Raw genomic sequence first — 12,984 nt, 5'->3', positions numbered from 1 at the left:
GCCTGCCACGGCTTGTCTCACACCAAGGCAAGCACACCCTAATGCCCAACTTCTCAGCGAAGGAATTAAAAGGTATCTTAGGCCACTACTGCATTCTCACAGGTGGAAGGGTTCAGACTGTGCTGCAGAGAAGCTGCATGAACCCGAGTTAGCACCGACCCCAGCTGGTCAGTCCTCACACCAGCTTCATTCTCCGTGCAACTCAGAAGGATCACCTGTCAGAACTCTGAAGTGTTCCAAAAGTTGCTCAAGAGACAATAAAATACCGCAGTGAGAGGGAAAATAGAGGCAGGAGAAGGTGCCTCAATAACACTCAAACCTTACTTGGCTCACCTATAGACATGAGGTCCCCTCAAGAGCAGGAGATGAACAAGTTATGCTTAAAATGTTCAGTGCCATAAGATCCCTGACCTGCTCCGGTAGCAGCTGCAGTTTCCCATTTCAGCACTGGAGGTTCCTCTCTTCAGCACACACTAGACGTCTTGAGGTGTCTGATGTACATGGCAAAGTCACGAAGTCCACATCCATTCTGAAACGGAGCAAAAACCCAATAACCACATACCCTTCAGCCTATATCTGTGTATCCTTTACCCCGTAGAGATCTCTCCCAGCATCCCATCTGAGCCCACCTTTTAAATCCTAGTGGCTTCTCAGATCTCCACACCTCTGCAGATTAAGAAATTGGGAGCAGATGTCTGTTGTCTCCCAGAAACATTTTTAGTTATCACAGCCAAAAGGACTCAGCAAGTAGGGGCAGATAAAATGTGTGTATCGGTGTAAATTCTATAGAACCAATACATACACTTTAAAATTTGATTTTAAAATGCCCTTGCACTTTATCAAATGCGCCCAGAGCCAGGAATACTACCCGGCCACAAAGGTTAAACCTTTCCAAGCCCTTGGGACAGAAAGTTCTCCCTCCACACTGGAGCCAAATGACCAGGCCCTCCCTTTGAGATGGGCTTCACCAGCCCCTTGGAAAAATCACAAACATCTGCTTTTACATAAGAAAATAGTACCATGGTTTGGGAAGAAATAAAAAAATCAGCCTCTGCTAGGTCAACTACAGAATCCTGGGAAATTTACTTACTGAATTAGCTGAAAAAGAAATTTCCTTGTTATCACCAACTACGAACAACAGCTCAGGCTTCAATACAGCCTAACAGATACACATATCGTGCTTCTCAAGAACAGCCACACCAGTCAGACCACAGCTCCGTTTAGCACAGCATCCAGCATCCTGCCTCCAACCATGGGCAGCAGCTGAGGAACATCTCCACAGAGTGAAGGGAACAACCCTTACAAAACACCCTTTGTGCTTTGCTTTCCACTGGAAAAGCCAGCGGAGGGCTGCTCTTTTGGGTCAGCATTTCTCAGCCAACCGGGAAAAGATCAGCCTCCTACCCCATGAGGAGGTTTTCTTTATGGTGGTATGTGCCAACACAAGAAAAAGGTGAATGACGCAGCTCCAGCACCAGGCTTGGACTAAGCCTGCAAAAGGACTGATCATGCACCGCTCACCACCTGCACGGTGTGAGGCTTAACTGCAATAATACCACCAAACAATGATTATAAATGGCAGGATCAGTGCCAAACATCTTTAAAATCAACAGGAGTCTCCCCAGATATCCATGGGCCTAACAGCCTGTAACTATTACATGTGCATGAGCCATGCTGTCAGCCCTTCAGCCAACTGGCAGCTGCTGGCCGGTCTCCTCCTGTCTTTTTTTGCTCTTTCAAGCACATCATTAGCAGGAACGATCAGGTTAAAGTTTGATGGTGTTTCCCACAGTGGGACTTGATGGCTCACTCAGGCAGGGCTGAGGTGACAGCAGAGCTGCTGCCTGGGAAGAAGGCAGGTCAGGCTCCCTCCTTTCCAGCTGCTCTCTACAGCTTCTGGGCTTCATGGCTTTAGCCTGGAAGTCTTGGAAACACTATACAGAAATCCCATGACCCAGCATTTGTATTTAAAAAGAAAATTTCTGCTGGGAAAATAAGGAAAACTGTACAGAAGGCAAGCAATTTGTGACTAACCCAGAGGCAGGGCTGGTTTGCTTTTGTTGTCCGTGCAGGAGTCCAACTCGGACAGAAGCACACCACGACCCACAGCATCCAGTCCTCTTTTTTGCCTTTCTGCAGGAGAAGGGACTTGCATTGCCTGGGTCCCTGCGCACAGGGCCTCACAGAGGATCTCTGCACAGCATGTGTGACATCTGGGACAACGGCAACCACGGGAGGCACTGTCAGGTTCAGTGTTTCACAGCCACTACACCATCAGAGGCCACTGCAGGCCCTGCTGCCCAATTTTGATTTCAGTGTAATAAAAACTTACAATCTGACCTTTGTTTGACTTTGTTTTTGCTTTACCGCCAGGATCCAGGTTACAGCCTGGGCTCTGATGTATTTGGATCATGCAAAGTGAGTATTTACAAAGGGGTCTCCCATTTTCCCTGTGAAACCCACCCAATCAAGGCACCCTCCAGGCTCAGTTTTATCCAAGGAAATCTCACATTTCCAGAAAGCAGAGGCGACTCTTCCCACAGCCCACATCACTCAGTCTGATGCTCAGCCTGGCGCTACATTGCACTAATGGCAAGGGATGTTGTGCCCAAGCAAGGATTCAGCTTCTCCCCTGCAGCACCTGAGCAGTCCAAGTCCTGTCTCTTATTCCCAAACTCCCTTCAGTGGCCACACAGCTATTTAAATTTCACTCAGTTGCTCAAGATTAGAAACGAACAACTTAAAAGAACCTGCAGCAATTCAGAGTTGGCCATTTGTTTTACACAAAATAAAATCTGCCAAGTGGAGGCCTTTGAGAGAAAGAGGGTTTAGTAACAAAAGATGCAGGGGAGGGATAATTTCTAAGGAAAGCAGGCAGGGTAGCACTGTTGCATGATGTTTTCAGAGATGACAAAGGATTGAGGCTTTCCTGACAAGATTTCTAACTATGCTGTCCTCATCCTCGCAAGAAAAGCAGCAGCACTGGTCACAGGTTGCTGGGAAGCCACAGGAATAGCTTGTTGCTTACACACCGTTGTGCTGTATAACTGTGTTAATATGCATTTTGTGCTGCTGTCCCAGGTTCCTCCCTCTTTTAGCTGTATATGGAAGCAGCAGCCCCTTCCTCAGGAACAGGCAAGAGGAAAGGAACATCGTTGCAGCTGGTGTTTGGGGACAGAGTTTGCTGGTGGCTGAGGAGGAAGGTGAAGGTCTGCCCAGAGCAGCACCACCACCCTCCGGGGAGGCTGCAACATCCCACAGCTCCTCATCCTTCCCAAGATCCGGAGAGCAGCAATTAACTGATGAGCACAAATACAAGGTTATCAACCTTCCCTTGAGGGGGCAGGTCTTGAATTTCATCATCCAGCTCTATGCAAACATGCAAAGCTGAGGGGGTGGGGAAAGAAAGTAGGAAGTTCATTTTATTTTTTTAAAAAAAGATTATACTGTGGAAGCTCCAAGAAAAGAATCTTATATAACAACAGTTAAGTGCAGACAGCAAAAAGGACTGAATTCAACTATCATGTAAGGGATAAAGCAAGCAAATGCTTTGTTAAGTGTTCTGAAGAGAGAATGCTTTCTCTCATCAGAAAAGCTGAGTCTGCCCAAGCTGTGGCACCTCCGCTGGATTCAGAGGGTCTCAGCCTGCAGGTATAGCAGGAAGCTCTCGAGAGGTGTGATCATGAGTCCTCTGTGCTACCAAAGGCCAAGGGGATTTGGCCATTCCTCATCACCTTTCACATCACTCATTAGCCTCTTTTGCCCTGTAAACATAAGGTTAGTCAAACTAGAAAGATCTTTTCATTATCGTTACAGCCAAAACCCAAATTAAAAGGTAAAAAGCATCAAAATTGAGATCACATTCACGAGTGGGTCTTGGGGCTCACTCCAACTGCTGCATCAGTTTGCAAATGCTTTGTGTTTAAGTGCCTTGAGCATCCCTTTTCGCAACTTGCGTATAAAACGGCCAATAATGCTCCTATTACCTTAAAGATGTTCTCCACCTTTCTTCCCTGCAGGGACCACCTACACAGCTTTAGTGCTGTGATGCTGCAATGCACAGTGATATGTGTTGTCTTGTTGGTGAATAAATCTTTCATGGGGCTGCAATAGAGGAATGTTTCTTTATAGCTGTGAGCCAACTGCTGTAAAGATTATCCTGGGGATAAATCCTCTGAGAAAGCTCCTCGTCCCTTTGGATTCATCCCACAGATGCTTCTGCTCCATGTATTGCAGAGGCACTCTGGTTGCTTCTAGCAGATACTCCAATGTCTGCCCATCAGAACAGAGGAAAATATAGAATATGCTCCCATGCATTACACCCAGACAAGATATAACATTCTTCATGTATAAGGTTGCCCAAATAAAAAAAAAAAAGCAGCCGGATGTTACCAGGAGCAGACAGATTTGTAGGGAAATAAGCCAGGCTGAGAACATCCCTAGGACCAAAGCACCAGGCACTCCAGAGCACAGCATAAACAATCGGGATTTGTGTGGGTTGAAAATCTCCAGAATTTGAAGCTTTCAATTTGTTTGAGAAGCAGTTTCTGGCTTTGGGACAAAAGGGCCTGTCATGTGGCTTACAGGCCAGAATCCTCTATAAACAACTGCTCACAAAGACAGCAGAACACACACCAAGTATTTGCAAGCATTGCCAAAAGCTGCTCCTCCCTGCAGCGTGCAAATCGCTGCACTCCAGCCAGGTAGAGGGGAAAACCACACACTGCACAACATGTGCTGAATGAGCGCATCAAGAGCTGGCGTGTTTTGAGGATTCCTGACATTGCCACTAGCTCATAAAATTACCCAGCTTGATGACTGGTTCTAATCAATATATTGTATTTTGATGTATAAAAATAAATGCAACCACATAGGTCCTTTCCTCCACAGAGCACTGCAGAAATGTTGCTTAAGAGTGAAGGAAAAATGTTAATCTGTCTGCTTTCCCATATATTTGGTATGTTTGAGCCTGCAACAGTGAAAAGCATTTTCAGGCTGATTATTCCTTTCCATGCTCAACTTTGAGCCACGTCTGCTGCTCAAAAGCAAGAGAAGACCAGATTTCATCTTGCAGTCAGCTCCTCAGAAGATGTGATCCGCATTAGCTGCGTACATTTTATTTCTTTGTCCATGAAATTCCAGCAAGAGACAATCGCAATGTACTTGCCAGGGAGAAATATTTCAAACATTTCAAAGAGAACAAAAATCGTAACATAAGCACCACAAAGGAAAACAGACAACCAGTTAGAAGACCATTTAAAAACGGCTGAGCAAACTTTTTAAACAGAAGTCCAATAATGTGAACAGGCAAGGAAGAAAACAAGGGCACATTTTGCCAAGTGTCACCACAGAGCTTCCAACAACTGGTTCTGCTTTATTCAGAGTTCACCTCAGCATTTTCCATCCTATTCTAAGTACATCCAAGTGTCCCAGACACATTCAGAGTTCAGACAGTAACTTTGTGACCTACCAAAAGAGGTGAAAACACGTCTGAAATCACATTTCAATGAAGCTCTAGGTGTGGACTCTGATATTTGAAACACAAACACCAGATGGTTCACAGAGTTCCAAGTGCTCTTTGGGGCAGAGTTACTAAACATCTGTATCATGTCAACCTAGAGCGAGGTCTTGAGCTCCAGCAATTTGTATCCATAGCACCAACTTTTTTTTTTTAAAAAAGACAGTTCCCCACATCTGTAAATTGTCTAGAGAAAAGCAGTGAAAACAAGATGTAGCAACAAAAATGCAAGGTGGTTTCACAGCTCCTTCTAAAGTGTGATGCACTTCAAAGTTTCCTCTTTCACAACCTTCATCCATTCTACGTGTAAAACCTGACATTGCCACTTGACTGTCACAGTCACTTCACAGTCCAGAACAGAAATACAGACGGATGTTTTATGTGGTTAAGAGACAAGCAAATCCTTAGCCTGCTGGCTCTTCATCCATCCTATTTGCAAAGAGACCTGCTCCTTCATTTCCTGTCGAATGAAACACATCCAAACATGACACCACCTGTTAGTCCACAGCCCGGAAAGGACTTCTAACACACATTCACCTGAACAAAAGAAGATGTTTGTGGTTATTTATATGTGTTCTAGCTGACAAGATGAAAGACAGTCAAACATCCAAGCCATTACCAAAGACATTAAGTCTATTCCCAGAATCCTAAAAGATCACTGACTAATGGCAACTCGCTAAAGCACAAAGAATGACACAAGAGATGTTTCTCTTAACAGAAATGTTTAGTAAAGCTTATTCTGCATTTTACTTTACCAGTCCTGACAGACAGCTGTATATTTCCCAACCCATTTTAGCGTTTTTGTTTGGTGGTTGTTGTTTGTGTGGTTTTAATAATCACGAATCCTTTTTACCAAAAGACATAACCAACTCAATAGCTAGATCAAACAAGGATGACACGCACTTCAGCAGTTAACCAAGGGAAAAAAAGTCTTTTGGGGAACACTATTCCCGAACCTAAGAGATGCTCAGCACTGTCTGCTCCTAGATCTCATCTCCCCTATCGCCTCACCTGACATTGCAAAGAATAAGCAGGTTGTGGACGGCAGGAAGAGTGGAATTCTCATTCTGTCCGGTCACCAGGTGCCTGTCCAGCACGACATGTACAGAATCTGGAAGGCTGGCTAAATAAAGGAGAAAAAACAAGCAGCACTGTTAGTGGACACTGCTTCAGTGTCAACATCATGTCTCTGACAGAAGTAACACAGAAGATAGAACTATTTTGTCCAGACACGCCGATCTATAACCCCAGACAGGGACAATCTCAAGCCCCTACTCCTGAAACAACTTCACTAGAAAATCCATCTCTGAAAGGATTCATTGAATTGACACCACATGGGTGAAGTACACTTATCACGAGATTTTCATAATAAAAACATCTAAGTATATATTTTAGAGTTGTACTGACCCTGCAATACAATAGAAACTCTTCTTATATAAGATAAAGTTGTAACCACCATGCTACAAAGAGCCTGCAGCAAGATACTTATTTTCTGGCCAATGATAATACCCAAAAATGTTAATATCTACCAGGAATTGTTCAGTACTCCAACTAGGATTTTTTCTAAAGTTACCTCATTCCAGATAGAAGCATTATTTTGTCAGTAATGAACAACTCTCATTTTCTTCTCCCTCTCCCAGCTCCTGCCTATCTAAATAGAGGCTAAATGCCTTCAAACCCAACGTGCTTTTCCTGTTCTTGCTTAATGTGTCATTACCACTGCAACCAAGTATTTGTGCCATAACAGGTACAACAGACATCAGCTTTTAAACTGCCAGTACTAAACCTGTTCTGCAGAAGGTGGCAGCAGCAGCTCATTTGAAAAGCATAAAGATGCCATTTAAACACAGAAACAGGCTGGCACACCACAGATGAAAGAGGATTAAGCAAAGAATACAGAGCATTTTGATAAGACAGTGGCATTATTTCTTAGTGAAAAATAGATGCGTGGCATTAGGAGCCTGGTTCTGTTTCCTGTCTATGCCAGGGGCGTAATCTCTAATCTGGCCACTTCAAATTGTGTCAGTTCAATGGGCAGCACTATTCTGTTAAATAAAGGATGACTTAAATTCCACTGGCATCTCACTGATCTCTTTAAGGACAGATTCTAAAAAATTACCTAACAAAATAGCAGACTGAATGACAGCTGCAACTGAAGAGAGCCATTTATAGCTTATGATTTAATTCTCTCTGTAGCTCTTCAGTATTGCAAGAAAGCAGCACATAAAGGAAAATGACACTTGTCCCTGCACATCCAGAAATAATCTAGGAAAAAAGTGACATCTTTGTGCTTTAATGGTTTTGGTTCCTCACACAGGACAGAACTTCAGATTTTGCAGTTCGAAAGTCAAAATTCTATATTTTGACTAATAATTAATGAAACTACTACTAAAGAAAAAATAAAATACTACTGTGTAAAATTAGTAGACAAACATTCATTTCCAAAACAAAACCATGAAACATGAAGTCCTGGACAACAGAGCGACTTACCACTAAATGTAGCTCCAGAATCTTTCGCGAAATCTTCCACAATAACGGCCAAACTGGTAAAATTAGGCAGCCTCACTAGTTCGTACACGGAGGGCTGAAAGAGATCAAAAGAAAAAAAGTCTGTCTTGTCTTTTTTAATAAAAAAAGCCAAGCAAAACCAACACTGCAGTTTATTTTTCTGTTCTTCCTACAATTCTCCCAACTGTATACAGGAAATGAAATACAAGTGAAGCATAGAACCAAGTGACCATAAGCAGCTTCTACAGATTTCCTGTAGGGAAAAAACTGAAAATTCTTACGTGAGATAAACAGAGTTACCAAGCGATTTCTGTACATCAACTGGACACTGAACAGTGTGCATGCAGTTAACTTTGTGAAAGCACAGACCTGTTTGGCTGTTGGACACAAACATTTGGACACAAATGCTGTGCCACTAGCAGAGTCCAAATAACAGCATTCTGCCTTGGAAAGAATATGGGAAACAGATTAAATGAAGAGAGAAAAATTCCGAGTGCTTAGTTCAGTTTTTATATGCACAGGAGGAACTCAAATTTTATGGTTTCCATAGCGACTATAGCTAGGCCACATCAAGCCTTATTTAAAATATTTTATCATGGATTGTTATGCCAAATACAAGCACATCAGAACACTGACAGCTTTGTGGGTCCCATAAACTAAATTTCTTAATGTGGCATGTAAATTCAAAACTCTAGAAGTTGTACTACAGAGGTTTGCATCATCTTGGCACATGGGTACAACTGCCACTTAAATGGTCTGTGAGGTCAGAGATATGACAGATACGACTGTACATTAAATAAAACATCAACAGTATCTGCCCACTTTTTGAATTACAAGCCAGTTTGTACTAACAGCCTTTTTTCCTAAAACTTCCTCTACCTTTCAAAATGAAAGAGTACCTTGAGAAATAAAACTTACCTCCCACACTCATGAGAACAACAACAAAAAAAAAAGTCATTCTTAAAAGCCCTCAGCTACGAATCCAAAGAGCTGCAGCAGTCATTTCCAGCATTTCATTGATTCAACTTAAAATTTATGGAACAATGGGACAGAAAACACTCTCCATGTGACAGCTGAAGTGAGACAATCCCTTCCTGCACTCCGTGTTGGGCCCCCTTGCCAATGACATCTCCCCACATCTTGCACTTAAACCAAAAGTACCAAACTGATGATTTGTAGAAAATTCTCCAATAAAACCAGAAACACCAGCGCCATCACCTGAAATCTCAGGCCCCTGCAGAGCAAAATAAGCCCCTAAACAGCAAGTCAGGTGAGGGCTCAACCTACCCCTGTCAGGCTGTACCCCTGAAATACCCAGGATCTATCCTCCTTGGTGGCACAACACAAAGCTGCGACTCCATGTCCAATCGCACACATAGGCTCTAGAGGAAAAAAGAAAAAGAAAAATGAAAGCAACTTGGAGCAGTTGTGAACATCTTCAAACCGCCAAAACACAGATGAATGTTCATGAGATTCTTTGTATTACAGTATCTTGCCCTCCTGCAATAAATTCATACTGCACCGTTTATACTCTCCTAGGCTGTGAAGCTTTTCCTGCACACTACAGTAAGAATTGCCCCAGTCTTGCAAAGAGCTACTAGTGGTTAACTCCAAGGCCAGAGACAGCACCAGTCAAAAACACACAGTCAAATGGTAAGTGAGATGCACGCACAAGTCTTGATTAACTACAACCTTAATGATAATCCTGGTACGTTCCACATTTGGCTCTGAACCTTGAATCCTGCTGACTTGGAGGGAGCCATTTCTATTATCACTGTCAGGCAGAAAACCCTCTTCTGACACACACTGAAAAGCTACTGATACTTTTTTATACATATATACTTACATAAAGAGGACGCTTTTTAAGAAAGGATTCATTTCTCTAAAGCAACTCTTTCCAGTTCTGAATGCTCTTCAACTACATAGACATTTGTAAGTCATTGGAAGGTAACAGTCTCACATGACCAGCATGGTAGTACTATTTTATTTCACAAAACATCTAATGATGTCCACCTACTGTTCCCAGCACTGAAGTGCTGTAATATCTTGGCCAGGTACCCGCTGTTTGCAAGGTCAATCATGGCGCCGGGGCAGTCTGGAATCAGCAAGGCGTGGTATCTGGCACCTAGTGAGGAGGAAAGGATAAACTGATTGTAATACCAGCAACGTACAAAAAAGCCTGAGGCAAAACCCATTTCAAGTTTGACAAAACTAAGACAATAGCACACAGAGTCAAAACCAAAGAAACTAAGAGATCTACACGGAGTAGAGAAAAAGGTCCTTTACGGGACAAAGAACATACATTTGTAACGTAACACTCTTAACCTGGCAAAGCTTAAAATTGCTATGGCCACTGGCTTCTACTTGAGCAAAACATTTATTCTTTTTTAAATAGCAATATATATTGCATACATACATATGAGAGGACATATATATATATATAGTGTGTGTATAAATATATAATGAGAGAATTACCAATCCAAGATAAATAAGTAAATAACAAATGCGGTTACCAGGGTTTTCTCTTAAATAAAAAAAACAGCAATTGTAGTTGCCATGGCTTCCTCTTAAAACACAAGTTTTATGCCTTTCTGTGTCATTCTCCCCTGAAGACCTAATGCTAAGAAGAGTCTGTTTCCCTGATAAATGGAGACGCCACACTGGCCCAGAGTAAAGCCCTCACCATCAATCGACTCCAGCTTGGCAGGGTTAGCATACGATTTCATGCGGAAGTCCTGTATCCAGCGCATGTTGCTGTCGTTCACATCCGCAAAATCAATTGGCTTCCCCTGGGGAAAGCACAGTTCAGAGCCTGTGGTCAGTATCCCCGCACAGACATCTGCTAGATTTCTTGAAGGACAACTATGTGGGATTTGGAGAGACGTTATCTCTCAAAAACCTGAAGTTTTCCATTTTCCCAACTGAAGTTGTTCTAATAGTTCCCACTCCATTCTTTGTGGGTAACAGATACTAGACAGACGTTCAGAACCATACTATAGAAAGCATGCATTTAGTTGAACATCAAGAAAACAGAATTAAAAGAAAAAAGTCCCTTAATCTGCAGAGCCAATAAAACCCCTCTCAAATAAAGTTTAGTATAATTCTCTCTCATCGTTGATATATCAATTTGTTTCAGACTGAAATTGCAGTAACTGCTTCTTTTTTACTTACCCCAGGAGTTGCAACTTGCAGATTAAAAGCCGAACTAGTCAGTGTAAAGCAGTGAAGGAAGGACTGGGCTGACACACCTGAAAAACACGTCCAATAATTTAAGGAAACAACAGTTACATTTTAATCTCAGCCACACTAGCTCATTTTATCTAGCAAAGTACACAAGTTCAGGGGTTTTTTTGCTCACCTTAAAAGCTCTCAATAACATCAGGTGGGTATTGTAAGGTGTAAAAAATGCACAGGCTTAATTATAGGCGAGTTATGTACTGAGAAATACATGCTGAAGGTATTTGTGTTTGTCTGGGCGGGGGGTTACAGGGAGGGCAGAGGGAAGGAAGGCAGAACTGAAGGGAATTTGGCTCCCAGCTGTACATGCAAGTGCAGCTCAGAGGCAGGAACACGCAGAGGGGCAAGCAGGAGGTTTTGGAGAGCCCAGCTGCGCGCAGCGGGCACGCAGACACGTGTGTGCCGCAGATGAGCGGCTGGGGAACGCGGGCACACCTGTGCACAGCGCAGGTGCACACGCAGGAGCAGCCACGGACACACCCACGCAGGGCAAAGCTGAGCAAAAAGCACCCACGCGGGAGCGCGCGGCTCGGCCACAGCTGTGAGGAACGTTTAACGAAGGAATGTTCTTTTCACAAAACTGAGGACTAGGGCGGGGGAGGGAAAGACTGAGAGACATCAGATTAATCCTTAGTGTAAAACAAAGTCTCTGCGAACTAATCGCGGAATGCAAACCGATTACTGTATTTAAAAAATTAATCTAGGGGAAAGGGTAACCAAAGAGACAGGAATCCATGTTTTAAATAAATCAATTGGGGGGGAGTGGGGCTTGTTAGAATTAGATGAGTGAGCCGGGTAAACCGAGGCAGGGCCGGGTAGTCCGCAAGCCCCGCAGTGCCAGCCGCGCCCAGGGCCCGGGCGGCCGCAGAAACCCGCAGGGCCGGGGAAGAACGGGGCCCGGCGGGATGGGGCTTTTCCCCCGAGAGCGTCTCACCCGCGGCGGCGGCGCTGGCGACGATGAGGCAGGAGGGCTTGCCCAGCCGGTCCGACATGGTGCGGGGCGCTGGCGGGCCCGGCGGCGGGGGGACCCGTCTCCTCATGCGGCCGCGCCGCGCATGCGCAGAGCGGGGAGGGCGGAGGACGCGGGCGCGCGCCGGCGGCGGCCGTTGGGCGGAGCCATCGCGCGGGGCCGGCGGGGCCGTTTAACCCCGCGGCGGCCGGCGCGTCCCCCCCGCCCCGCCCAGCGTGGTCGCGGCCGCTCTCCAGCGCCGCCCCAGCGGCGCGGCGGGTTTGCTCACCGCGCTTTGCGTTGGGATTTGATTTTTTTAAATGTGTTTTATATTCGTTTCCCTCACCAAATAGACAGCCAGTGGGACGGAGACACCGAAGGCTTGCAGGGAGCACCCCAGCTCGGAGCGGGGGAAGCGGGCGGCACCCCTGGGAATGGAAAAGCTGGCGTTCGCCTCCAGATGTTGGGCTGATGTTCGCCGCCCAGCCGAGAGGCCGCGTCCCGCTGCAGGGCTGAGCTCCCGGCCCCCGTTGGGGCTGCACACAGTCCCTCCTCAGCCGAACAACGCCCAAAGCCTTCCCGCGAAGCCCACAGTTTATTGCGCTAGTGTCGCGTTTCTGACGCGACATGAGGAGGAACAAAACCCCTTTGATATGCCCAAGCTGTTTCTAAGTTACTGGCTTAAGCTGTTTTTAACTTATTTTATGTCATCAGGTTTTGCCCTCTGCTTGAATAACGTCGGGGATGCTGCGGACAGACAGATGTACATTCT

General features: G+C 44.8%; 1 protein-coding gene across 4 annotated transcripts in view; it reads right to left on the bottom strand.

The window, feature by feature from the left end:
• Nucleotides 1-12,316, bottom strand: part of GATD1 (glutamine amidotransferase class 1 domain containing 1) — an 82,262-nt gene extending 69,946 nt beyond the window's left edge. For 2 of the 4 annotated variants that reach the window (XR_010606253.1, XM_065635355.1), the window contains exons 1-8: nucleotides 12,198-12,316; nucleotides 11,198-11,274; nucleotides 10,710-10,815; nucleotides 10,044-10,151; nucleotides 9,314-9,408; nucleotides 8,009-8,102; nucleotides 6,530-6,641; nucleotides 412-529 (exon numbers count right to left, since the gene is read on the bottom strand). Coding sequence is in view for 3 of the 4 variants with exons in the window: in XM_065635355.1 (XP_065491427.1) it covers nucleotides 442-529; nucleotides 6,530-6,641; nucleotides 8,009-8,102; nucleotides 9,314-9,408; nucleotides 10,044-10,151; nucleotides 10,710-10,815; nucleotides 11,198-11,274; nucleotides 12,198-12,303 (786 nt within the window). In the remaining variant the exon portion in view is untranslated. Of the gene's footprint in view, nucleotides 1-411; nucleotides 530-5,101; nucleotides 6,056-6,529; nucleotides 6,642-8,008; nucleotides 8,103-9,313; nucleotides 9,409-10,043; nucleotides 10,152-10,709; nucleotides 10,816-11,197; nucleotides 11,275-12,197 lie in introns of those variants that run through there. The other 2 variants (XM_065635357.1, XM_065635356.1) reach the window with 2 other exon arrangements.
• Between the last annotated feature and the right edge of the window lie 668 nt (nucleotides 12,317-12,984).

This window comes from Caloenas nicobarica, chromosome 5 (genome assembly GCF_036013445.1).
Source record: "Caloenas nicobarica isolate bCalNic1 chromosome 5, bCalNic1.hap1, whole genome shotgun sequence".
NCBI classification, from domain to species: Eukaryota; Metazoa; Chordata; class Aves; order Columbiformes; family Columbidae; genus Caloenas; species Caloenas nicobarica.
Note: the sequence above shows the minus strand (reverse complement) of the source record. Positions and strands in the feature narration are given on the sequence as shown.